A 26,290-nucleotide genomic window follows, 5' to 3' on the forward strand; every position below is an offset into this window, starting at 1 on the left:
CTTTCTCACAGAGCTATTGTGAGAGCTCAATGAGTTAATACAGGAAAAGCACTTAGAAGAATAGCTGGCACATAGAAAGTTAATGTTCAATAAACATTAGTTATGAGGTATCATCTGATACCCTTGCCACTACTACAGCTTTTTACGTCTTTTCAGTATGTGGAGGGAGGTCCTTTGTAGCATAATTGACCCTGACCTTGTTTTTTCCTAAATCAGATGCCAGCCATGGCCACTGTGATTAACCAGTGGACTTTCTATCTCCTAAAAGCAAGCTTTAAAGCTAAACAAGCAGACAGGGCTGGTGACGTGCAGTTTATGAAGGATCTGCCAATGAAACACAATCATGGCTGTGGACACCCTAACCCTGCTATGTGCCTGACAAGTGATAGATAACCAGTAAATATTTGTTGAATGAGCTGGGTGCAGTGGTGTGTGTCTGTTGTCCCAGCTACTCAGGAGGCTGAGGCAGGAGGATTGCTTGAGCCCAGGAGTTTGAGACCAGCCTGGGTAACACAGCAAGATTCCATCTTTAAAAAATAAACAAATAAACAAAAATAAAATATGTGTTGAATGAATAGATTAACTCGGTAGGGCTTTATTATTTTTATTTATTTATTTTTGATCAGGTAATACATTCACATGATTTAAAATTCAAAAGGAACAAAAGGATATATAAAGAAAAACCTCCCTCCCACCCAGTCCCGCAGCCATCCAGTTTCCTTCCCCATAGGGAACTAACATAAACACTTTCTCATATGTCTTTCCAGAGCTATTTTAGGCATAAACAAGCAAACATACTTGCTTACGCACATTTATTTCTTTCCCTCCCTTTTAAACAAATGGCTCATATACTGTTCTAGGCATGATTATTGAAGTAGCCCCAGAAATGGGAGTGAGCATGGGTATGCCAAGGAGGAATTAAAAAAGAAAGAGCTCAGGGACAGAAAAATCAACCAGGAGACTATTGCATTAATACAGATGTAAGGCGATTAGAGCCTGGACTAGTATATTAAATGGGATAATCAGGGAAAGAATTGTTTGAATGTTTTTTAACTTACACTGGGGTAACCACTATATAGAGTATTTCTGTCACCCCAGAAGTTCCCTTGTGTCCCTTTGCCGCCAGCCCACCCTCCCCAGGCCCAGGCACCAACTCCTCTGCTTTGTCAGAGTTTTTCAGCTTTCGTGTTACAGGCCTGCATGCCCGTGGTGGGACCTCCACTCAGCAGAGTTAATCACAATACCAGTCAACATCAGTGGCACTTACTCCAGGCCAGACACTCCATTAAGCACCTACATGTGCTCATTCATTTAATCCTCTTCACCAACTGAAGCAGGTACTGCTTTTATCTCAATTTCTGATAAGATATCTAAGATACAGAGAAGTTAAATCACTTGCTGAAGGTCACACAGTTAGTACATAGCAAAGTCAGAATTTTGAACTCAGAACAATCGGCTTCCAGTGACCATATGTAAAAATAATATAAGAAAATATTCAGACCCCCACAGAAAGAGTTCATTGCTATTCAACGAGATTCAGAGGGAAGACCAATCCTTAGTAGGTTGATATAGAAGGAAGTTGTCCAGAAGCCTTCAAGTGTACTTTTAACTTGTCAGTTAAAAGAAAGCCAGTAGCCTTACTTCATAGGCATTAGCCAGTGGGCAGAATTTCACTTCATTCCCCTGCCTTCAATGTGCACAACCCCATGATGTTTTCTTCTAAGAAATTATAACATTTAGAACTATCTCTGTATGTTAAAGAATTGGTGTGGTCAGGGCATTACTGAGAATGACAAGTATCTCTGCCTATCTGTGGGTCCCAGAATATGCATGTCATTCTGAAACCACAAGGAATGCGGTTAAATCCTCTGGTCGCATCTCTCAACAAAGATTTAGCTGTTTCACTGTTGCCTCCAAACAGCTTTTTTCCTGGACTAAGATGTTAATTCACAGTGATGTCTACTAATGGGTCTTCCATAAAGAGGAGTCTATTAAAGGAATTAATTACATTACATGTTCAGAAACTTCTCAGCATAATGAAATGACGCCCTAGCTGAAATAGTATGAGAAGGAAACCATTGAACTAAATCATAATGGAGACAAGTTTCCATAAAGTGAAATGCAATTTGCTAATATAACTGTAGACTATGAGAAACAGGACAGTGAAAATGCTAATAATGAAACTTTTCACTCACTGATGGAGTTTTATTAAATATAGATCATCTTTTTCCAAACATTTCAAGTTACTTATCATCTTCTATCTGAGGCCTAAGTTTGCCACTTATTAACATTGTCAATTAACTTTAAAATGCTATTTTAATGTTTTGGTTTTTTTTAAACAAGAGAATAGTTGTCCTCAGTCAACATAGAATAAAAGAAAATAGACTCAGGTTGCATTCGATGGCATTCAAATTCCAGAGGAGGTGGTAGAACGATCTATTCTGGAAATCTAGGTTGGTTTTGACACCGTGCTGCCTAAAGCCTGGGGAGTAGATTAGATGACTTTCTGCTCTCTTATTCCACAGTATGGTTCATTTTCACACTGCAAATCTACAGAAATGATAATAGCAGAAGAAAAAGATAACAGCAGGTTAAGTGTGGTGCTAGGGATTGTGCTGGCAACTGGCAAACCACCAATTCATTGGTTTCTAGGTAGATATGGAACAGTGGTGCAGGGCAGGGTAACATGGAATATTCATTACAGTCAAAGTCTGGATTGTAATCTTAATCTTGGTTCTCCCTTTATTTCTGGACAAGTCTCTTAGTTCTCTATTCCGCTATTTGTTTAGTTGCAAAATGTGGATAGTGAACCTGTCTTTCCACCTAAGGTTTTTAACAACCAGGAGATAGAAGCAGTGGGTTATGACAGTCTACTCTAAATCTGGCACAGTACCTGTGATCCCTCTGCCTGGGCTCTGGGATAGTTTAGAGGAGGAATGGAGGGTTCCCTTGAGGGACCAGCCCATTCATCATCAGTGGTTCTAGAGAGATCCTGATCCCAGGAACCAGGAGAGCCTGGACCAGTTCTCTGGCCCCTCCTCCAGGCATTTGGGTTACTGTCGAGCAAAAGCGAGCTTCATCGGAACCTAGTTTATGCTTAACTGAAACTTGGGCATTAGTCAGAAACAACTCAGCCTTCAAAATGAGGCCCACAGGGAAGCTGTTTTTATTAATGAAACTCATTTATGATTATAGTATATAAAGCAATCATTTGCATGCTATGAACTGTTTAAGAGATTATGGTGATGATACAATGTGTAGAGAGGCAGAAAAGTTACAGAGTTTACAAGACGATAAACCACCTTTCAATAACTTACTATTGTTTAGATTTCAAGTGCTTCTTAAAATGGATAAGCTAAATAAACTCTAACATAGTTCTAGCTAAAAGTCATTAGTCTAACAGTTCTGGTGGAAACTGTTAAACCAATTCTGCAACCAAAAAGATAAACAGCTAAAAACTGCCAGGTATCAGTATTATTGTAATATTCCCTTTATCAAAAACCTATAACTGAAATTTATAGGTAAGAGTTTACAGTAAGCAGCAGGTACCTGGAAACTTGTCAGTTAAGGTTTCCCTTTATAGAAGAACCTCTGCTGTAAGCTTTTCAGCCCTCTAAAGCCAGTAAAATTTAAAAAAAAAAAAAAAAGAGCTTTCATTATTAGTTTCTAAGGAAATTATATAAAGGTCATAATACTAAGAGAAAAGCGTTAAACTGTCATTTCCAATAGGACATAAGCCTCCTAAGAAAAAAACAACCTTGTGTGTTTTTCTTGGGGGGGGGAGGCATATATAAATAACAATCAAAAATCTTTTTCTTTCTTGATTTAATTTTAAAGGTGATAGTTAACTAAATCACTTTAAAATGACTTCCTGCTGCTCCCCCAACCTCCTCAAAATCAAGAATACAACAAATATTTGCATAGGTTTATTATTCACATTTAATCATGAATAATTCACTTTGTACAGACAGCTGGGTAAACAAGAGATTTGGAGTTTCCTTTTTCTAGAATATTTTTCTATTGGCTGAAAGGAAACAGCATCAGTGGTGATTTTATATGATTTTCAGTGCCATCTTGTTTTCTCTCCTCTGGATAGGAGACCCCTCCTCCCTCCCTCCTTCTGTCCTTTTTTTTTTTTTTTTTTCCGTTTACTTATTTCTGCCAGCTTTTGGGCTACACCTCATCAACATAACATTTTTCATTACAAAATGAAAAAATAGCTCAATCATTCAGTTTTTTATTCTGCAAGACAACATAAAGTGTTTCTCACTTTCCACAATATTAGAGTTTTTTTAAACTGTGGGTTTGCTTTTGTGTGAAGACCCTCTTACTGATGGGAAAATATCTTTCAGAACTAATTCTGCCTCATCATTACCTCCTCCATCTTTTCCTATCAGCCATTAACAATTTCACAATTATTTGACTGTCTGCCACAAAGTTGGTTCTCATTTCCCTCTGCACCTCCCAGGCCTACGTGAGGAAGTGGAGCACGTATCACTGAACATAGGTTTACCCAAGGCTATCAACTCTTGGGCAAGGGGGGCATAATTTACCAAAGGTCAAGGATCCTTTCAGTTCTGTGAACGTCATTAATCAAATTGTGATAGTATAACCTGTGGTTTAGGAGACAATAAGGCTTGCCATAATTCATCTACGACCAAAGAAGGGGTTGGGGGTGGGGGGGTCATCGTATATCTTTGGGAAATCCCTGCATTTTGTCATGGCCTCTGGGAAGTAAGAATTTTCGACACCCACCAAATGTCAAGCATCCACTCTAACTACGTTAGTTGAGGACAAACATTGGCTTTGGGATGTATGTGCCCTCTATTCAGCAACACATATAATAAAATGTGAATGTCGTAGAATGGCAAGTAGCATTCTAGAGAAAATTAACCATACTTTGACTAAATTAAAAATTAATGCCTTCTTCATTTAACACTTAGGGTTTACTGTATGCTAGATGTGTTCTAACCATGTCATACATATTAACTCTTTAATTCCCATAACAACCCTTTGAGATAGGTACAATCCTTATCCCCATTTTACAGATATGGAAACTGAGGCACAGAGAAATTAAGTAATTTGCTTAATGTCACCACAGGAAGTGGTAAAGGTAGGATTTGAACCAGGCAGTCTGACTCCAAAGTCTGTGCTTTTAACCACCATGCTTTGCTATAAGTATAATACCTGCTTATGGCAAAATAAGAAAAGCACAAAGAAGAAAAAAATGACCCATAGTCCCACTCCTTACTTTAGTATATTTCCTTTGTGTGTGTGTGTGTGTGTATTTTTTCCGTTTTTTTCAATTAACTATACTTTGTGAATATTCTCTCATAGAAGAAACTGATTTGATTGAACATTCAGATCATTTTCTTAGTCTACTGTGTTAAGTACTGGCCCAGCTAAGTTTGGAAGCACTTATGATTGGTGGAATGGAGTGGGGTAGAGGACTGCTGATTTAGCAGATGCATTATTTCCCCAAGCCAAAGAGCTGCCCTGAAAATGGCCAAATATAATTTCTTTTAAGCAACCTGAAAAAAGTGTTTCCTAGAGACATACCGTGACTTTTTCCTTCAAAGCATTTCATTTACGTTCACTTTATAAAGTTCAGTTTTCTTAGGGGCAAGGTAGCAGGGGCAGTGGGGGCGGTGTGGGGGAGCCGCTGTGAGTCTTAATGCAAAGAGAAATGTAGGCTAGTCAACAGGAAACCCAAAGTGCTTGATACAGCACAGTGACCTCTAATTGTACCTTGGCATGGCTGCTTTCTCTTTCTTTGATAGGTGTTGCAAAAATCTAATAAATATAATAATATAACTTTTTAAAAAAAAACATTTTTCTGGTAAACAAAACTGTTGTTATATGCCAAGACAATAAGCATCTCTGAAGCCAAGACAGTAGTGGTCATTGCTATGGCCAGCTACAGCTTTTGGCCAAGTCACATGCCATCCTGTCAACAGCCAAAGAGGTAAACAGCATAGATATGTGCTGACCTAACCTCAAAAACTCTTGGGAGCACAAGGAAATTGGCTTGAAAAGACTCTCTCTTTTTCCTCCTTGTTAATTGAATTTCTATCTCTAATTAAAGAGACAAAAACAGAAAACAATATTCAAAGGGGAAAGTCAAAGAATAATCCCCATCTCTGGAGAAAAAAAAAATGATTGAATCATCAGAAACATGGCTGCATTGATTCTCACTCTTTCCCTGAGCTGTTTACCCATTTTCAGGTGAGGAAGTGAAGAGGAGGGCCAAGGGCCAACTTTTTCAAAGGGCCCTCTCTGGGAATTACTTTTGTATGTACATAAATTTCCACAATAAGTATCTTCTGAAGTTTTCATGCAACTGAGTTGTTCTTTCAAACTTCTTATCCAATGTTCTAACTTGAATTGTGCTACCAGAAAATCAGGTGTATCTTAATTGCTAAGTCAAAGTTGGCTTCTTTTGGAAACCAAAACTCACTAACTTGAGCCCCTAAACTCACCCCACCTCCTTATTTTTTCCTTTAAAATACCTTTTTTCCCCACTTCCTACAGTCACTGGTCTTAGGTCCCCTTGTAACCATTGCAGGCAGCTGCTGTTCGAAATTTTAAAAATGAAATTTGGGCCGGGTGCGGTGGCTCATGCCTGTAATCCCAGCACTTTGGGAGGCCAAAGAGGGCAGATTGCTTGAGCCCAGAAGTTCAAGACCAGCCTGGGCAACATGGTGAAACCCTATCTCTACAAAAAATACAAAAATTAGCCTGTAGTCACAGCTACTCAGGAAGCTGATGTGGGAGGATCACTTGAGTCCAGGAGGTCGAGGCTTCAGTGAGCTGTGATCATGCCTGAGTGACACAGCAAGAGCCTGCCTCAAAAAAAAAAAAAAAAGTTTTTTTCATTAACCCTAAAACTAAGGTCAAATCTCTTTCTGTTTCCAGTGTTTTGAAAACTAGTTCTAATTCTTTCTGTCTGAGTCTTCGCTTCTAGTCTTGGGGGAATGACAAGGCATTGGGACAGGAAACTAATAAGCCCTTCCAACCAACAGCCTATTAGCTGTTGAAGGTTACCACTTCATCCAGATTCCAAAGAGACTCCTTCAAGGAAGGATCTGGGGACCAGTGAGTACCTAGGAGCAGACTAGCAATCTTTCTGCAGAGAAGGCTTTAGTAGGTAGTAACTACAACTCACCCTAATATGTTATATTAGAGCTCACCACTTACAGAGGACTTACAAAGGGTTTCTGATGCATATAATTGCATTGAAGTTTCACCATTATCTCCTGGGGGTGGGGGATGGGTGGGTAGTGACTATTGTACATAGCCTGTGTTGGCTGCCCCATATCTCACAGTTTATGGAGGACCTGATCTGAGTGCACCTGTACCACGTACATGGCATGTGTACCATGGCCTTGCTCCCTCCTTGCCCTGAGTCTTCCTCCTTCATTCCTTGCCCAGCTCAGCTATAGTGTCTTATATTTCAGTCAAAAGCTGTCTTTCTCCAAGACATACTGATCAGTTAGCTTAAGCTGTGAACGTTTGGTTTTGGTGTCCCCCTACCCAAAGAGGAGTCTTCAGGGCTCCTCTCCTGACACCCTGCTGCCTGCTGTTCCTGTGCTCTCACACCATGCCTCCCATCTCCCAGGACTCCCTGAGGCCACACCCCACCCAGGCCTGCTGTCTTGGAAAACCACTCATGACTTGAGCTTGGACCTTTTCTCCCACAATTAAACTCACTTGCCCTACGTCTCCTCTCTCTAAGTCCTACTAGGGGTCCAATTTGTGCTAAGAGACTACTAGCTGGCAATGGTATACTATTCTAATACCCCAATCCTCTCAGGACCACTTATTAGCCATGTGGGCTTGGGTGAGCAATTCAGCACCCCCTGAGATTCACCTGTGAAATGGGGATAATCATTCTTTACAAGTGAGGACCAAGTGAAATAATTTGGAATGCTATATACATATCACCTGAATTCCTTCTCGCCCCTCAACCCTCTCTTTCTCTCCTAAAGTAATTTCAGGGCACCATCTTCTCCTGCCTGGATTACTGCAGCAGCCTCCAGACCACAAAATTTTCTCTGCAGTTCAAGTACATTTCATTTACCATCTTGCAGATGGTAAGACATGTTTACAAGTCAGCTGGCTTCTGAATGTGTCTTCTGGGCATTGAATTCCCTCAACTACTTTCATCTTACAGCTTCAGCCACTACCCCTAGCACGGTTATCTCTTGCAGTTACTGGTGTAACTTTCGATGGCACTATGAAGTCCCCATTGGCACCTGTTTGTGCCTCTCGGCCAAACCCCTGCTAAGGGGGTGACAGGGGCAGCATGCTCCAGTAAGGTTGAAGCACTCTTCTCATGGAGGCTCACCCAAGAGGGAAAGAAAAGCAGAAGGAAATGAGGGAAGGAAAGGTGGAGGCTAGAAAGACACTTTGGAAACTGTGAAAGTGGCCCTGAGCTCACATGAAATGCAAGCCAGCAAAAGTGTTGAGATTGGAAACTTTAATGTGGCCCTTTTGAGAGAACAGCTGTAGCACTGCAATTTCCTAGAAATCTGGATGGACACATTTAAAGAGAGTGAAGCACTGAATGGAAATAACTAGAAAAGAGGCTTCCTCCTGAGCTCTGAATGTCCTATCGTGGAGGAGTTACAAGAAAGAGCAAAGCTAATAGCCAACTGAAAACCCACATGTTGTACATTTAAGGTGATAGCTGGGAACCCAGATTCTATTTTTAGTCAAAAAAGTGGGGGGAACATGCATGAATTGCTATGAGCAAGAAAGGCCAGCAAGGAAAGAGAGAGAAACAAGGGAGGAGAGGCCAATGCCAGCTTTCAGGACTGACATTATGGTGATTTTTCTTTCCCTGCTCTGAGAAGTTGATCTGGTGGTCCTAAGTTCCTGGCATTGGGCAATTTTCCAAAAGTTTGGGGAAGTTACTCATGAAGAAGAAGCCAACTCCAGACAGCTCGTCGGGAAATGTGGAGAGTCAGTGCCTGGGTGGTTTTCATACTAATCCAGGATTTATTAAAGCTCAGAAAGCAAGCAGCAGAGAAGGCTTTTATAATGAGACATTTTGCAAATAGAGTCATCAGCATTTTTTGATAGAAAAGAAAGTTTCTCTCTGAAACTTTCTGAAGGAGGTGGCTGGCTTGGGAGGATGGGAAGAGGAGGGGGGGCTCCTTCTATGAGTGCTGTGGCAGGTGGGGGGCTCCAGCAGTGGGAGACTCATTCCTTTCTCAGTCCCCTCCCCTTCAGGGTACAAAGTTTTTATTTGCAGTTGGGAGGAATTAGAGTCAATGATCTAATAGAGCTAACTTTTTCCTCTCAATATGGTATGATGTGGCATTGGTAGCTCTGCCAGATACTGATGCTACCAAGGGAACTTCAGTGCAGGTGGACTTCACGTTATTACATTGACTTATTCTTCCAAAGTTACATAGAAACTAAATTGTTTTAAATCTACACAAGTAGTTAAAGAAGCCCTACTGGAAATCTTTTGTAAATCTAAATATGCATCTGAAAGGCGAGTAAACACTTCCAAAAATATTTTGCTTGTAGCTCTGAATTTTGATTTGTCTCCTTTGCTGCCGGAACATTCAAGATGTATAAATGTTGTGGTGTAGATTAATCATCTGTCCATACCCACCTTGATTTTCCAGAATTTTATATTAAGCAGATTGGTTTCCCATCATGTAAAAAAAAAATCCAATAATTCTGCAGCTTCTTTGGGACTTTATAATTTTTTACTTAAAACAACAACCAAAAAATTTTGTTATTTCCAAACACACTAGAAGACCACATCCATCTAGCCCTTGAGCACAGCATTGGCCAAAGTTTGAATGAGGGGCTAGGCCCTGAGCATAAGTTGATGCTGATTGTCAGTGGTCAACTCAATGTACATACCTTCTTGGGAATGGGTTCTGTGCAAGGCACTGGCTGGGTCCGATGAAAGGAAGTCCTGAACTGTTCAGACAGCCCATCTGATGCAGCAGCAATAAGCCCTGAAGAGGAATAGGGTTAACAAATACCAACAGTTTAATGCATACCTCAGAGCAGAGAGAGAGGTCTAGCTTGGTGAGGGAAAGTTTCAAGGAGGGAGTGAATTTTGAGCTGGATCTTGAGGGGAGGTCAGGGTTTGTATATATAGAGTCAGGCAGGAAGAGCATCTCCTACTAAGAGGAACAGAGGAGTGACTGCTCAGAGGTGTGAGGATTGAAGGGGGTTTGGTGATAGAAAATGGACCAGTGTGGCAGGATTTCCAGAAAGGAAATCCTGGAAAAGTTTCAGAACAAATTTTGAATTAAGGGTTTGCAAACACTTATGCGAAAACAATAATTGCTAAGAGTCAAGCATGGGTGCACTAAGAACTAGTCACTTCCTGTTTTTTATAAGGTTACTAGACTGGTAAACTAGAGGATGTTGTCCAAGGGATTCTTGTGATTGGCTGGAATTTGGTCTTTTTCTAATGTAAAGTTTTATTGTTCTGTGTAAGAGTAGAACTCAACTGTGTTGAGTTCCATTATGCCACTCCTTGCAGCAAGGTATCTGACATAGGCTCTGTGATATTCTTGGTAGGGCTGTGGTCTGTGTAAGTCAACATTCATCCCCAGAGGTGATGGATCAATGGCAGGATAGAGGATGGTTTCCGTACTATAACAGGGCTTGATGTTTGGCCCATTTCGTTTTTCCATCTTCATTATTGTTTGCCAGTGACATAAGGAAACATACAGGCACACAGGATACATTATCAGAGTTCCAGATAATATGAAACTGGAAGAGATAAATAAATGTATTCATTGGTATATCAAAAAAGATCTTTTGGGGCTAAAATGATAGACTGAAAAAAGCAGCTGAAATACAATAGTTATAAAAGCAAAATACTGTATCTAGGGTCAAAAAATCAACTTCTCGAAAAGCAGATGGAGAAATATGTCTTAACCACACTTGATGTGAAAAGAGACCGAGGCCTTTTAGTTTACCACAATATGACCTAACAGTGTAATGCACTTGGCAAAAGAAGGCTATATTTAGTAAACATATCGTGTCACTATGTTCTTTAATTCAACAAGTCCTTATTTTGTCCCCCAATATGTGTCAGGTATGAGGTTGGGCAGTGAATACACACTGGGGACCAAGACAGAAAGAGTCCCTCCCACAAACAGCCTGCAGTTTAGTAGAGGACAGAAACAAACACCAGAAAAAGTAAACATATAAAATCATTAAACCTTGTGAAAGGGGTCTGGAGGGGCACAAATAAAAGTGGGGAAGGGTCAGAAGGGACCTGCATTTCATGAAGTGGTCAGGGCAGGCCTCTCTGAGGAAGTGGTGTTTGAGCTGAGGCCATATGAAGAGGAAGGACAGTCAGAGAGACAAAACACTCCAAGCAGGACAGTGAGTGCATAGGCCCTGAGTCTGAAAGGAACTTGATGTGTTTTTGGAACTGAAAGACCAATGAGGCTGGCCCCCACTGTGGCTGCCAATGTCCATTCTCCTGTCCTTCCATAGCGATGGGGCTTCTGACACAGGGCTACCTGGCTGTAGTATATTTCCCAGCTTCCCTTGCAGTTGAACATGGCCATGGGACTGAGTTTTCATGAGTGGAATGCTAACAAAAGATCTTCTGTGACAGCTGGGGCCCTTAAGAGGTGGGTGAACCCCCCCTACCCTTCACACTTTCCTTTTCTTGCTGGATGCATCTGAGACTTGGTAGTAACCCAGCTTATACCAGAACACCACATGGAATAGCAGATCCCCAGTCAGAAGGGGCCTTGGTCACTGAATGACTGCAGAGAATACAGCCCCTTGCCCGCTTGGATCACTCATCTCAGTCATCATCACTCAACTCTCAAGATGGTTACTTGAGAGAAAAAAGATTCTATATTCTTTAAGCCACTGAAGTATTGTCATGTCTCTTACCTAACCTAACTATTACAGAAACAAAGGAGATACTAGCGCCACCAACCAGTCCACATTTAGAGCGTTGCATTTAGTCCAAAGGTTCACGTTTTTAAAAGAGACATTGACCATCTGAAGCATGTCTAGGGAAAGGTAACAATAACAACATTTAGGAGTCTGAAAACCAAGTCAATGAAAAATCTGTTAAAGACATTACAGTTGTTTAGTCTGGAAAAGAGATTTCTCCAGGGTGACATGATAACTGTCTTCAAAAATTGAAGAAGAGGAATGAAACTGAATTGGGGTAGCTCAGTGGGACCTATGGCTGGTTGGGATTTGTGATGAAGCAGATTCTCATTCAATATGGGAAGAAGTAACTAACAATGAGGGGTGATTAGAAAAAGGCCAGATTACTTTGAGTATCAGAGGCTTCTCCCTATCACTGCACCCAGAGAATGGCCACCCACTTATGAGATGTTGCAGGGGTGATCCAATATCATTGTGGCAATGCTAGTGAATTCTAGGATTTCATGTAGAAGAGGTGATATATAATGCAGGTGAAGCCAGGTCACAACGGGGAACTGACTGTCAGTTTGGAGTGTATCCTGGAGGCAAGTAGTATCTTGAAGGTTTCTGAGCAGAGTAGCAACATGATCAAAGCAATCTGCTAGGAACATTGCTTTGGCCAACACAGGGTGGAAAAAGTCCTGATTTTTATAGCCCGTGTTGGTCATTGGGTGCTTATATTCCCTGAACCAGTAGCAATTTAAAGAAAACCAAGAGTGGGCCAGGCACAGTGGCTCACGCCTGTAATCCCAGCACTTTGGGAGGCCGAGGCGGGTGGATTATGAGGTCAGGAGATCGAGACCATCCTGGCTAACACAGTGAAACCCCATCACTACTAAAAATACAAAAAAATTAGCCAGGCATGGTGGCACGTGCCTGTAGTCCCAGCTACTCAGGAGGCTGAGGCAAGAGAATTGCTTGAACCCGGAAGGAAAAGGTTGCAGTGAGCTGAGATTGTGCCATTGCACTCCAGCCTGGGTGACAGAGCGAGACTCCGTCTCAAAAAAAAAAAAAAAAAGGAAAACCAAGAGTAAACAACATTGATTTTCTTTACTTTATTTTTGAGATAATCCAAAAAATAGTTATGAGCTAGCATTTTTTAACAATTTATCTTCCAAGATGAATGATCCTTTCATTTCAAGGAACTCAAAGTACTTGACATCCCAGTCTCATTCAGGCTTGTCTCATATCTGAACCGCTATGTCAGGGGCAAGACTGTCAAACCTCCTCTCTCAGATAAGAAGGATTCACAAAGAGGGGAAGTGAGTTGTTCAAGGTCACAGTGAGTCAATGGCAGGGCAGGCTCTTTGACTGAGGTCTCCCAACCCTCAGGCCTGCACACTGCCTTGTGCCCATGCAAAGGATACCTCAACTAGGAATGTCCCCCACATACCAGAAAAACCAACCTGAATGAACATCCTTTCTGAAGATAGAAATTACCTGAGATATTTAAGGTTCAACCAATCTCATTTTGTAGATGAGGAAACTGAGGCTTAGTGAACTCAGGCCTGGGATTCCTTGTACTACATCTTACCATCCTATCTACCCATAAAATGGTAGGCCCAGAAACAACCTACATGATTACCTGGAACCAACTAGGCTATCATCATCAGCTCCACTGTCTGGAAATATAAAGGCTCATATTGGCTTTGGCCACCAAAGAGAGGAAACATTCTGCAATCCTTAAAAACTCATGGCCGAAGGGGGTGGGGAGAACTGTTTGAGCCTTGTACTTACAAAGTCAAAAGGGAAAACATGTGTTTCACATTTGTCTTGGGATGGGAAAGAAAAACTTTTCCTTTCACTTAATCTTGGTTTAAACAAACAGAGAGACTGCCCTTTCTGTAAACTCACCGAATGTCAAATATTGTTCACTCGCATGGCATCGGCTTACTAAGCCACTACAGAGCCACTTCCCTCACGTAATCCCCTCAATCCAAAGGCACTTTAACTTGAAGAGGATCAACTGAAATAATACACATTTCGTCTGATGATTGGACAAGAGGCAGCCGATGGAATCAGGTTTCCAAACCTATAACCCCTGGTTTCAGCTGGAGACTTGAGGCAATACAGCTTCAGTCATGACTCAGGATTTTGCGAGTGAAAGCAAGCACGTCAAGTGATGTAAGAAAATTCCCCCATTCCTCCAACCCACTGGCTTCCTCCTCCCTGGAGAATTCAGTCAGACAGCATTGTGTTGGGGGTGGGGGAGAAACAGAGGTATCCTGTCACTGGGTGCTGAGCTGCCAGCACGCCTCCTATCACCATTGCCATGGCCAGCGTCATCACCATTGCGGTGGCCAGCGTCAGCGTTTGACAAAGGAAGTACTCAGTTACAATTACCTTCCTGTTGGCCAGCAGCTCAGATAATTGCTTTGCAATGTGTGTGAGAACCTCATAAATTAAACCAAGAAACAGAGGGGCCAGGTCTGGGCTGAAGGGAAGTGTCAAGTGGAGGAGGCAGTGATGCAAGTCTACCTTTGAAGTCACTTTGTTTGTGAAAAGTCTGCTGTGCTCTCTTAAGGAAACTCCACTGGAATGAGGTTTCTGTGCATGTGGGGTTTAGGGCTATTGTTTTTGGCTCTGACTTTCACCTCAAGCCCTAGCTAGGACATGTATAAATCCCATAACAACAGCCTGACATGAAATTGCTCACCCTCTCATTGCATCAGGGGACTTTTACTCAGGCGGATTTTGAATGCCTCATTGTTTAATAGGACAGGAAGTTTACTCTCAATGTAAATGAGGAATCCTTTTTCTCCCCGCCTTACCTCCTTGGAAGATTGTTACAGAGGCCTGACTTGTTGGCCCTAGTCTAGCTTCTGGTCTAGCTCCTTCCATAAAAGCAGCTGCAGCCCAGCAGCAGCCTCCGAGTTTCTTTATTAGGGTAAGGCTTTTCTTAGGACCAAAGTTTTTGGGCAGGCTTTTCCCTAGAGGGAGTGCTGGGTGATGGGTTAAGTAAGGGCCACCCAGGGACAGGGTGGGGTTGGATGTGAAAAGGGTTGGATTTTCTCTTTTCAGTTTCTTCATTCTGAACTGGACCTAGGTTTTTTTTTTAATCACAGAGAGGGAAGCCCCATCTCTAAATCTTATGATGCTTTTCTTCTTTGGGATATATCACAAGGAAAAAGTGGGTGACTAGCCCACATTTGTGGCATAAGGATAGGACTCTGAAGTCCAAATGTATCAGACTAACCAGCATCAGCAAGAAGATGCCTAATTCAGAACCGTGACCCTACCCTCTGTTAGAGCAAATCTCTGAGGATAGAAACTTCTAGAAAAATCCTTGTGGGCTCCCCCACATCTCACACCACACTCTGTAGGCAAACCCTTTAAAAAAGGCACAAGTATAACCCTCTCAATATTCTTCTGATGCCCTCAGCAACAAGATTGGCTGAGAGATCTTCAAAGGGAGAATAATCTCAGATACAATTACTTTAGTCAAAGGAAACCAGTTATGGACAACAACGAGGGAAATGACAGAGACACTAACTCAGTAAGATGAGGAAGCCCTAGTTTATTTGGTTTGTATATCCAGAATCTTTTTTCCTACACATCTGAAAAGATACCAATAATGAGTTAAAAAAAAAAATCAAGTCAACCACTGCGCATGTAGACCTAGAGATTAGTCTAAGGTTGAATTCCCATCACCATTGCCTTCCACACACAGCTTCATCAACAATGATGAAGAGTCAAGGATGGGCTGGGCAGGTGGCTCAGGTCTGTAATCCCATAACTTTGGGAGGCCAAGGTGGGTGGATCACTTGAGATCAGGAGTTCAAGACCAGCCTAGGCAACATGGTAAAATCTGTCTCTACTAAAAATATATTTAAAAAAAAAATTTAGCTGGGCATGTGGTGCACACTGGTAATCCCAGCTACTCCAGAAGCTGAGGCAGGAGAATCACTTGAACCCGGGAGGCGAAGGTTGCAGTGAGCCGAGATCGAGCCACTGCACCCCAGCCTGGGCGACACTTGCTCTGTCTCAAAAAAATAGGAAGAGTCAAGGATGATCCCTGACAGTAAATATGCTAAAGATTTATTTGTTTAAAATTGCAACATTAACCAGAGTTTTACACACGTGTATATGTGTATACGCATGTAAGTGTGTGATTGTGATTTTATTTGCACCAGGTCAGGTATAACTAAGCAAGAAGTAGCAGCCTTGCTTGTGGCCAGAGCTCTGTTCTCAGAGCTGCTTTCACATTACAGTCACCTGTAGAGATTCATCCACAACACACAGATACCTGAATGCCTGAGTGTCTCCCCCAGAGGTTCGGATTTAACTGGGCTGGCCTGGGATCTGAGCACAGATCTTTTTTTTTTAAAGCTCTCCAGCTGATTATAATGTGTGTCCAGGTCACCATCCACTGAACTAGGCCAGCCCCTAATGCAGTCTTCTCCCTCCACTGCTCTGTAAAATTGAGCCACATTTGCCAGCTCCTTGCACAATATCCTCTCACTTGGGCACTGGTGATTCTCTCATCTCCCTGGTCCTCATCCTCGCTTCACCCCACACTTCAGCATCTGGGATCTGGCCTCCCTGTGACTATACCATAGCAAAAAAGTTCTTCCTAAAATGGCCTCAGGTATAAGTCACATTTTAAATTACTTCCTACTCAATAAAAATAATTGTATTTATAAACAATCTGGTCATTCTCATGTAATGAGGTGAGAGAAAACCAAGCTGCATTCAGTGGCACATGACTGCTTGGCTGGCGCCTTCCTCAGCAGGTCTGTGTACCAGCTTCGTACAAGGCTGGTGCAAATCCGTCCTGTTGAAGGCACAAATAACTGTGTATTGGGAACCCTCAGGAACCTTTGGGGGCTGGCACAGAGCTTGGCACACCACAGGTGCTCAGCAAACTTCTGATGAAACAGAGAATATTGAGTCTGCAAATTCAGGGGGTTTCCCCAACCTAATTTGGTTCTGGAAATTCAAATGACTGGACTGAGAAAAAGTTGTCCTGGTGATTACCAAACCCCCTCTCAGAGAATGCAGCAAGTGGCAGAACTAGCCAAAGAAACGCAGGCGTGATCAGTAGATATGCACAAGCATGCTATCTTTCCTGCCTCTCCCCCTTTCTTTCTCCTCCCTGAGAACAGCTTTTCATGTCATTGCAGAAATAAGGTGGAGGGGCTTCCTTTCCACCCCAAAAGCAATTTGGTTGATGGGGTTTTAAGCCAGGATCTCTCTGGGTAGAAATGATGTTCTGTGCTGCTAATGATAAATGGTGAACAAGGAGATTCTCTTTAGTTTTTTAGTCTGTGTAAGCACCTAAGTGCCCCAGATTCTCAACATTTGCTGTTTTGTCTTCTCTGGGTCCTATCTTGGCCATCTTGCCTCACTCTGAGCTTGCTTCTGGAAGGAGGTAACAGACGTCAACTAGCATCTGCCTGTTTATGGTGTTTTTCTGTTTTATACTCTTGAGTTAATATGTTCTAATATCTCGTTGGATGGACCTTTCCCAACCCCATCTCACCCTTCCTTTTCAGGATTTTGTTATTTTCTCTCATTCATGAGACATGAATTTCTTTTTCTTTCTTTTTTTTTTTAAATTAGTCTAAGGTTGAATTCCCATCACCATTGTTTTCCACACACAGCTTCATCAGTGATGATGACGAGTCAAGGATGGCCCAGGCACGTGGCTTATGCCTGTAATCTCAGCACTTGGAGAGGCTGAGGTGGGTGGATCACTCGAGGCCAGGAGTTCGAGACCAGCCTGGCCAACATGGCAAAACCCTGTCTCTACTAAAAATGCAAAAAAAATTTTAGTCTAGTGACACGACCTCGGCTCATGGCAACCTCTGCCTCCTGGGTTCAAGTGATACTCCTGCCTCAGCCTCCCGAGTAGCTGGAATTACAGGAGACTGCTACCATGCCTGGCTAATTTTTATATTTTTAGTAAAGATGGGGTTTCACCATGTCAGCCAGGCTGGTCTCAAACTCCTGACCCCAAGAGATCCACCCGCCTAGGCCTCCCAAAGTGTTGAGATTATAGGCGTCAGCCACCATGCCCAGTCATGAATTTTCTTTTAAAAAAAAAAATCAGTGAATCTCACTGGGGTTTTTATTGGAATCATAATGAATCAGCAAGTTAATTTGGGACTAAACAAATTTTTTAAATTGAATTTTCCCATGTAACAACGGCTGTATTATTCAAATCACCTTTAAAATTTCTAAGTAAAATTGTGTAGTGTTCTTTATCAAGATCCCACATAGGTTTACTGCTATGTGATTTATGGCTTTGGGTGCTACTGTGAATAGGATATTGGAATTATGGTTCTCAATAGCTTACTGGTAAAGATGAATGCCTTGATTTTGGGGTGTTTATCTTGTGTCCAGCCATTTTTCTAAATCATTTTATTAATTTCAGTAGTTTCTATCTGGTTTCTTTAAATTTTTTAAGGGTACAACCACGTGATTGCAAAGAATAATATTTTATATTGATCAAGGGGGGTAGTGGTCCAACATATTAGTGCCCTAGGACTGCTGTCGTAAAGTACCACAAACTGAGTGGCTTAAAAACAACAGAAATGTATTATTATTATTATTATTATTGTTATTTTGAGACGGAGTCTGGCTCTGTCAGCCAGGCTGGAGTGCAGTGGCTCGATCTTGGCTCACTGCAACCTCTGCCTCCTGGGTTCAAGCGATTCTCCTGCTTCAGCCTCTCGGGTAGCTGGGACTACAGGTGCCCGCCACCATGCCTGGCTAATTTTTGTATTTTTAGTAGAGACAAGGTTTTACCACGTTGACCAGGCTGATCTCGAACTCCTGACCTCAGGTGATCCGCCCACCTCGGCCTCCCAAAGTGCTGGGATTATAGGTTTGAGCCACCACGCCTGGCCAGAAATGTATTCTTTTACAGTTCTGAAGGCTGGAAATCTGAAATCAAGGTGTCAGCTGGGTTGGCTCCTTCTAGAGGCTCTGAGGGAGAATCTGTTCCATGCCTCTCCTAGCTTCTAGTGGTTGCTGACAATCCTTGGTGATTCTTGGCACGCAGGCCCATCACTCCAGTCTCTACCTCTGTCTTCACAAAGGTTTCTTCCCCATGTGTCTGTGTATCTCCAAATCTCTCTCTCCTTACACAGCTATCAGCCATTGCACTTAGGGCCTACTCTCCTCCAGTATAACCTCATCTTGACTTGATTACATCTACAAAGACCGCATTTCCAAATAAGGTTATATTCACGGGTACCCAGAGTTAAGCCTTTTTTTTTCTTTTTTTCCGAGATGGAGTCTCGCTGTTGCCCAGGCTGGAGTGCAGTGGCGCGATCTCAGCTCACTGCAGGCTCCGCCCCCCGGGGTTCACACCATTCTCCTGCCTCAGCCTCCCGAGTAGCTGGGACTACAGGCGCCCACCCCCTCGCCCGGCTAATTTTTGTATTTTTAGTAGAGACGGGGTTTCACTGTGTTAGCCAGGATGGTCTCGATCTCCTGACCTCATGATCCACCCACCTCGGCCTCCTAAAGTGCTGGGATTACAGGCGTGAGCCACCGCGCCCGGTGAGTTAAGACTTTAACATACCTTTCCGGGGGACACAATCCCGCAACATCTAGTGTGTTCGTCTCTGACGAGGCTACATCTAGAAGTTGTGGTCTAGCTCATGAACCATATTTCAAGATGTACATTGAAAAAAAGCATTTGTCCTGATAAAGGTGGCCACACGGTGAAGGATCTTGCATCTGCGTGATATGAGAAATGCTACGGGAACTATGTTCAGCTTGGATCCAGGCTTTTGGAAGAGTATAATGTCCATCTTCACATGCATATGGGGCTTTCATGGTACACATAATCTGTATTGGAGGGAAGTAGATTTTGGCTCAATATAATTTTGGCTCAAGATCCAAAGGATCTTTGGATTAAGGCCATTTACTAAGGGCAGTGAACTTAAAGCAGTAGTAACTTACCTCATCCTTCGCTCATCTAACAAATATGTACGAGGCCTGTTATGCTCCAGGCAGCAGGCACCAGGCCAGATGTTAGGGCAATAACAAGCATATGAGAGATACAGGCCTTGCCCTCAGGAAGCTTGCAGTCTAGCAGGCCCTGACAGGGTCCAGGCAGGCTGGGTTGGCATGTCGGTCAAATTGTTTCTTAGCTAAGGCATCATGGTCTTTATGGCCTTTGAGAGGCAATATGTAAATGAAAGTGGGGGTTTGGGGTGAGGAGTGGGAGTTGAGTGGAATGGATTTTTTTTTTTAATTTATCAGCTTACATTGGAGGAATGGATTTAAAAAAAAAAAAGATTGAAATGAACACAAGGGCTTTCCCTGGCAGGCCACATGCAAAAAAAGTCAGCTCCTTCACACCATCACGCATGTCCGACCCTCAGTGAAGTTTTATCTGCACAAGTCTCAGATTCCACTCTCCTGCTTCCCATTACAGCCTTCTCAGCCTTACCCCACCCAGCCTGAGTAACGAAGCTCAACAAACAAAACAGTAACTGCTCGGGCCAGAGCCACCTCGCTGGGAAAACAAGTTCTTCTCCCAAATCTCAGCAGACAAAATAGCCCAGGCCCTAGGTGTTTCCCCTTCTGCCTGGGACATGCAGCCAGGAAAGCAAAGCGAGAAGCTCTAAATCAAGTGTTTTCAGCCGAACCAGACCCAGGAGTAGAAGGGAGAGGCCTCCACTCTCAGCGGCTGTTCCTCCTTAATGAGCCAAAACAAAGCCGATGCCAAGGAAGTTAATCTGCCCTGAGATAGGGGAGAGCCACTCCCTGAGGTGGAGAAGGAGCTTGGGCCCAGGGCACGGTCTGGCCTAGGAGGCTGGGCCTACAGAGGTGCACACGGCCAAGATCAACCTTCCAGGTGAGAGGAGGTTCAGTCTTTCAGAAAAAGGAACCCCCTGTATGCTTGTTTGCTGCCTTTTGACCATATGAGGAGACAAATACACTATTTAAAAGATCTGTCAGCCTTACGCCTGTAATCCCAGCACTTTGGGAGGCCGAGGCGGGTGGATCATTTGAGGTCAGGAGTTTGTGACCAGCCTGGCCTACATGGCGAAACCCTGTATCTACAAAATATACAAAAATTAGCTGGGATTGGTGGCGCATGCCTGTAGTCCCAGGTACTCAGGAGGCTGAGGCATGAGAATCGCTTGAACCCAGGAGGCAGAGGTTGCAGTGAGCCAAGATTGTACCATTGCACTCCAGCCTGGACAACAGAGCAAGACTCTGTCTCAAAAAAAAAAAAATCTGTCATTGGTGCTTGGAAATGCCTGGCACTCAACACCAAGGAGGTCTCGAAAAACATCTGGAAGAGATCATGGGGTTCCTGCCCGCACTGTCCATCCTTCCCCTGCTTCTCTGCACAAGTGCACATAGCCTCACCCAAGCACACATGAGTACATGTGTGCACATACAGCAGCACACATCCATTCACCCTTCCACACATGCATCCTCACACATGTATACGTGCATATGCACACATACCCACATACATAAACACACTCCTATATGTGAGTATGCACACAATCCACCTTCTCACACATTCTCAAATGCACCTGTCCGCACACACATTCTCACACAAAACACACATGTTCTCCCTCACACACGGCTATAAGTGCACGTGCATGCATCCTTATACACACATTCACACACAAACGTGCACTCTGTATACACACGAACCTGCACCTTACATCTTCACACATGTCCATGCGTATAGGTTAATGTACACGTTTACCCTCATACACAAGCACACACATACATGCATTTTCACACATGCGTATGTGTGCACACATTGTCATAGTGCCCTCACACACATGCACACACACATGTGCATCCTCACATACGTCCTCACACCTACATACCCCCCATGCCCTATACTTGGGTGAACACTCATCCTCTCATACACAAACACCTTTTGAGCTGATGCTTCTCCCAGAGTTAATTTGACTGTCTCCTCCATGACAAGGAGAGGCCAGTGACTGGGTCTGGTTTCCATTTGGAGCTCGCAGCCTGGCACCCAGCTTGGCAGACAGATGGTAGCAAAGGCCCATAGCCCCAGGTCACCCACGGGCCCCAGAGGAGTGTTCCTGCCATCCATCCATCACCTAAGAGCCAGCACCCTGGAATTGGATCAGTGTGGTCCTCACAGTAGCTTGGTGACCATGAATAAGTTTCACAGCCTGAGTCTTAGTTTTTCATCCAAAAAAGGTGGTTAACACTTATTTCATGGAGTTGAGAAGGCTAAGATGACAGAGGTGAAGTGGCCACACATAGTAGGTGATCAGGAAAGAGCTCTTTCAGGCGGCTGCCCTGGACCACCAGAACTCCCTGGCCACCATTCTCCAGGGCCCCAGGCACACTGGGATGGGAACTAATGAAATCCAAATGTGAAACTCTAGGCCTTTCATGTGGTTGCTGGTCAGAAGCACATTTGATAAGGTGTCCCGGCTGTCCTGGCCGTCCCTACATGAAGTCTGTCTAGCCAAGGCATTTCCAGGGGTCTAATGAGAAGGGAACTGTGGTTGGGTGATTTCGAAGGTGATGGGAAAGACGTTGTTTTTCATTTATAAAGCTGCCAGGGCCAGTTGGGGAAAAGCAGAGGAAAGGGAAACTACAAGAAAGTAGATCCAAAGAAACAGAACCTGAAAGAGCTCCCCAGGCTGCTGCCTAGAACATCTGGAACTAAGCTAATGGGCATGGAGTGAGAGCAGCTGCCAAGCCATCTCTTGGCACGAGCTCTGAGAGCCGCCTGAGGGAGCTGGAGCAGATGCCGTGGGACTTTTCCCCTGAGTTATTGCAGCTTCCTCCTGGAGCCGGCCCGGGGTGGCGGCTCAAACATGGAAATGTGGTCTGAATCCTCTTCCCAGCAACCGCTGCTGGGCCTCAGTTTCTCTCTGTGAGGCGGGCAGTTGAGCGAAATGAAATTATAATATTTAATTATAATATTGCGAGTGTCAGACACTGTGCTGAGTTCTGCATGTGGATCCTCTTAATCCTTAAAACAACTCCAGAGGTGGCAATGATTGCACCCACTTTACAGATAGAATAACTGCTCAGAGAGGGTGTGTGTGTGTTACCTAAGGTCACGGAGCCAGCAAGGGCACCGGGCGAGAATTTGAACCCAGAGCCACTGGCTTCCTAACCACAGCGCTCTCCTGCTGAGCAGGGACAAGTACTCATCTTCCCAGCTCTCCCCGCAGTCAGGGAGCCAGAACACCCTGGGACCGGAAACTGCTGCCTGGATGACCTCAGCCAGCTACCTCGTTTCGCAGACGGGGAAAGTGAGAACCAGAGAAGGCCAGTGACTGGCCCAAGGTCACGTTGTGTCCCATATCCTCCTCTCATTCCCGGACGTCCAGCTCCCCAACAGCCCCAGCACAGAGCTGGGGAAAAATCTTCAGAGACATCCCCTTGGGAAGACAGCTGGAAGGCAGGGCTGAGCCGGGGGCATTTGTGACCCAGCGGTGAGGTGATGAGGTGCTGACGAAAGTACTGTGTTTCCCCCTTTTGAGAAACGCTTTGGCATCAGATGAGTCTTGGGGGAGGGAGGAGAGGAATTTGGCAGGGATCTGGTTATAAGCCATCTGGAGGGTGGCGTGAGGACCGGAAAAGCCACTGCCCGTTCTGTTTGGTCTCATCCCCTGAATGAGGTCACTGAATGTGCACGGGAGGCTCAGCGCTGCCCCACTCCAGCCTGATGGAGAAATCCTACCCGAAATCCCAAAGCAGGGCAGGGACATTCCCGCCAGATACTTTTGTAGCCTTTGTCCTGTGGGACGAAGCAAGGGATGATGACACACTCGCCTGCCCACCCGGAAGTGAGTCTCAGGTCATTGCATCAGAAGGGTGACAACCTAACACAAGTCATTGCTAAGCAACTCTCGCGTGCTCAGTATTCACATTTTCTTGCTTCATTCTGACCACTACACTGCACAGGAGCCATTATTTCCACCCCCCACCTCCATTTACAGATGAGGACACTGAGACCCAGAGAGTTTTTTGTTTTGTTTTGTTTTTTGAGATCGAGTCTTGCTCTGTCACCCAGGCTGGAGTGCAATGGCACGATCTCAGCTCACTGCAACCTCCGCCTCCTGGGTTCAAGAGATTCCCTTGCCTCAGCCTCCCGAGTAGCTGGGACTACAGGCACCTGCCATCACACCCAGCTAATTTTGTATTAGAGATGGGGTTTCACCATGTTGGCCAGGCTGGTCTCCAACTCCTGACCTCATGATCCACCTGCCTCAGCCTCCCAAAGTGCTGGGATTACAGGCATGAGCCACCGCGCCTGGCCTGTTTTATTTTTTGTTTGTTTGTTTGTTTGTTTTGTTTTCAGAGATAGGGTCTGGCTTTGTTTTCCAGGTTAGGGTGCAGTGGTGCGACCATAGCTCACTGTGGCCTCAAACTCCTGGGCTCAAGCAATCCTCTCGCCTCAGCCTACCAGGAGCTGGAACTACAAATGCATGCCACCATCCCCAGCTAATATTTTTCCTTTTTGGAAAAATGAAGTCTCACTATGTTGCCCAGGCTGGTCTCAAACTCCTGGGCTCAAGTGATCCTCCTGCAGTGCTGGGATTACAGGCATGAGCCACTCTGCCCGGCCAATCTCAGAGAGTTTTGATGAAGTTACAAAGTTCTGACCATGGAGCCAGAACTCAAATCTAGGTATGTGAGGTCCGAGCCCAGGCTTCCACCAGGGCCACTGTGCTGCAACTGCCACCACTTCCTGGCACCTCAAGTGACACCCGAGCATCATTCAAGGGAAATGGCCCATATCCCGGCAATCCCCCCCGCCCCACTTTCTTCTCTGAATTAGGGACTTCGGCAGAGACAGAGCCCCAGCAGCCTCCACCCGTCCCCTCGTGTCGGCCTTGCTCACCCACGGATGAGTCAGTTGGAATGTTTGGACATCCCAGCTCAGCGGCTGTGGTACCAGGAGCTGTCAGGAGGCGGGAATGCAGAGAATGTGGCTCACTGTGCTCCCGCCCGCCCAGGCTGAATCCGCAGAGAGGTTTGGAAGGTGAATGACACAATGTTTGTCAAGGGTTTGGGACGACAGGTGCATGTGAAGATGAGGACAAAGACTGATTCTTTTCTTGGGGCTGCCGGCACAGTTTCGCATCCCTCCCACACATGTCCGCATTCCAGGCCCAGACACTCCGTGCCCTGGGCTCCTATGAAGGGCAAGAAACCACTGATTAGGAAGCAAGAAGAAGAAAAAGAAATGTCCCAGGCTCTTAAAAGAAAGAGTGTTTGACCTCTTTACCCAAATGCCATCCTGAAACACAGCTTTTTTGTTTTTCGTTTTTTTTTTCTTTTAGAGACAGGGTCTTGTTCTGTCACCCAGGCTGGAGTGCAGTGGCACGCTCACAGCTCACTGCAGCTTCCAACTCCTGGACTCAAGCGATCCTCCCGCCTCAGCCTCCCAAAGCACTGGGATTACAGGCGTGAGCCACTGCACCAGGCCCTGAAACACTGCTTTGATTCTGTCTCTCTCCTACTCAGATGCCTTTGTGCAGGCCGACAATCTTTTCTGGTGTCTTCTCTGTGCGGGGCTGTGTCTGGGCACTGAGTAGACAGTAGTGAAGAAGACGGTGATAGTCCTTCCCCAGGGAGTTTCCCTTCTGGAGAGAGGTTCAGATAATTAAAAAGTGAGTGTGCTCACGCCTGTAATCCCAGCACTTTGGGAGGCCAAGGCGGGTGGATCACAAGGTTAGGAGTTCGAGACCAGCCTGGCCAATATGGTGAAACCCCGTCTCTACTAAAAATACAAAAATTAGCCAGGCATGATGGTGGGCACCTGTAATCCCAGCTACTCAGGAGGCTGAGACAGGAGAATCGCTTGAACTCGAGAGGCGGAGGTTGCAGTGAGCCGAGATTGCGCCATTGCACTCCAGCCTGGATGACAGAGCGAGACTCTGTCTCAAAAAAGAAAAGTGAGTGTGTGATTACAGATGAGCAGTGTGGGGGAGGAAACAAACTAGGTCTATGATGGAAATTAGGGGAATGGGGTTCCTTTAAAATGAAATCAAACTCCAAGAGCTGCGTGCTGCCTAAATGTGTCACCTCACTGCCCACTGAACACACCATATTGTTCTGCCTCACTGCCTCAGTTCCTGTAATCTCCCCATCCGGGTTCCTTTTTCCTCCCACCTTTCCAGAGTCTGTGCTGCCCACCCCGCCATCCAGAAACTTCCTTGCCCACTTAGGGCTCTGCCCTGTGGATATAAGGTCACCTTCTCATCTCTTTCCCTTCCTGTGGGAAGCATAGTTATCTCATGCACCAAGCCTGCGTGAGAATTCCCTCTGACACAAGTGCCCCAGAATCTTTTATTTTGGTGCCAGGCACCGGGGAGATGCAAAATAAATAGTTCTTTAGCAAATGGGCATCCCAAGACTC

General features: G+C 44.5%; 1 protein-coding gene and 1 long non-coding RNA gene across 6 annotated transcripts in view; one reads left to right on the top strand and one right to left on the bottom strand.

The window, feature by feature from the left end:
- The window catches only part of HORMAD2 (HORMA domain containing 2), a 115,275-nt gene extending 105,740 nt beyond the window's left edge, over window positions 1–9,535 (top strand). For 4 of the 5 annotated variants that reach the window (XM_055105942.2, XM_055105940.2, XM_055105939.2 and 1 more), the window contains one exon: window positions 7,989–9,518. In XM_055105942.2, the coding sequence (XP_054961917.1) occupies window positions 7,989–7,991 (3 nt within the window). In that variant the 3' untranslated portion in view covers window positions 7,992–9,518. Of the gene's footprint in view, window positions 1–7,988 lie in introns of all 5 variants that reach the window. The other variant, XM_055105938.2, reaches the window with a different exon arrangement.
- On the bottom strand, window positions 503–25,639 carry LOC134730143 (uncharacterized). The gene is made up of 3 exons (XR_010111813.1): window positions 24,770–25,639; window positions 9,883–9,980; window positions 503–2,550 (listed from the first exon to the last, which is right to left on the bottom strand). It is a non-coding gene; the product is annotated as an uncharacterized LOC134730143 (long non-coding RNA).
- Between the last annotated feature and the right edge of the window lie 651 nt (window positions 25,640–26,290).

Source organism: Pan paniscus, chromosome 23, assembly GCF_029289425.2.
Source record: "Pan paniscus chromosome 23, NHGRI_mPanPan1-v2.0_pri, whole genome shotgun sequence".
Lineage (NCBI taxonomy): Eukaryota > Metazoa > Chordata > Mammalia > Primates > Hominidae > Pan > Pan paniscus.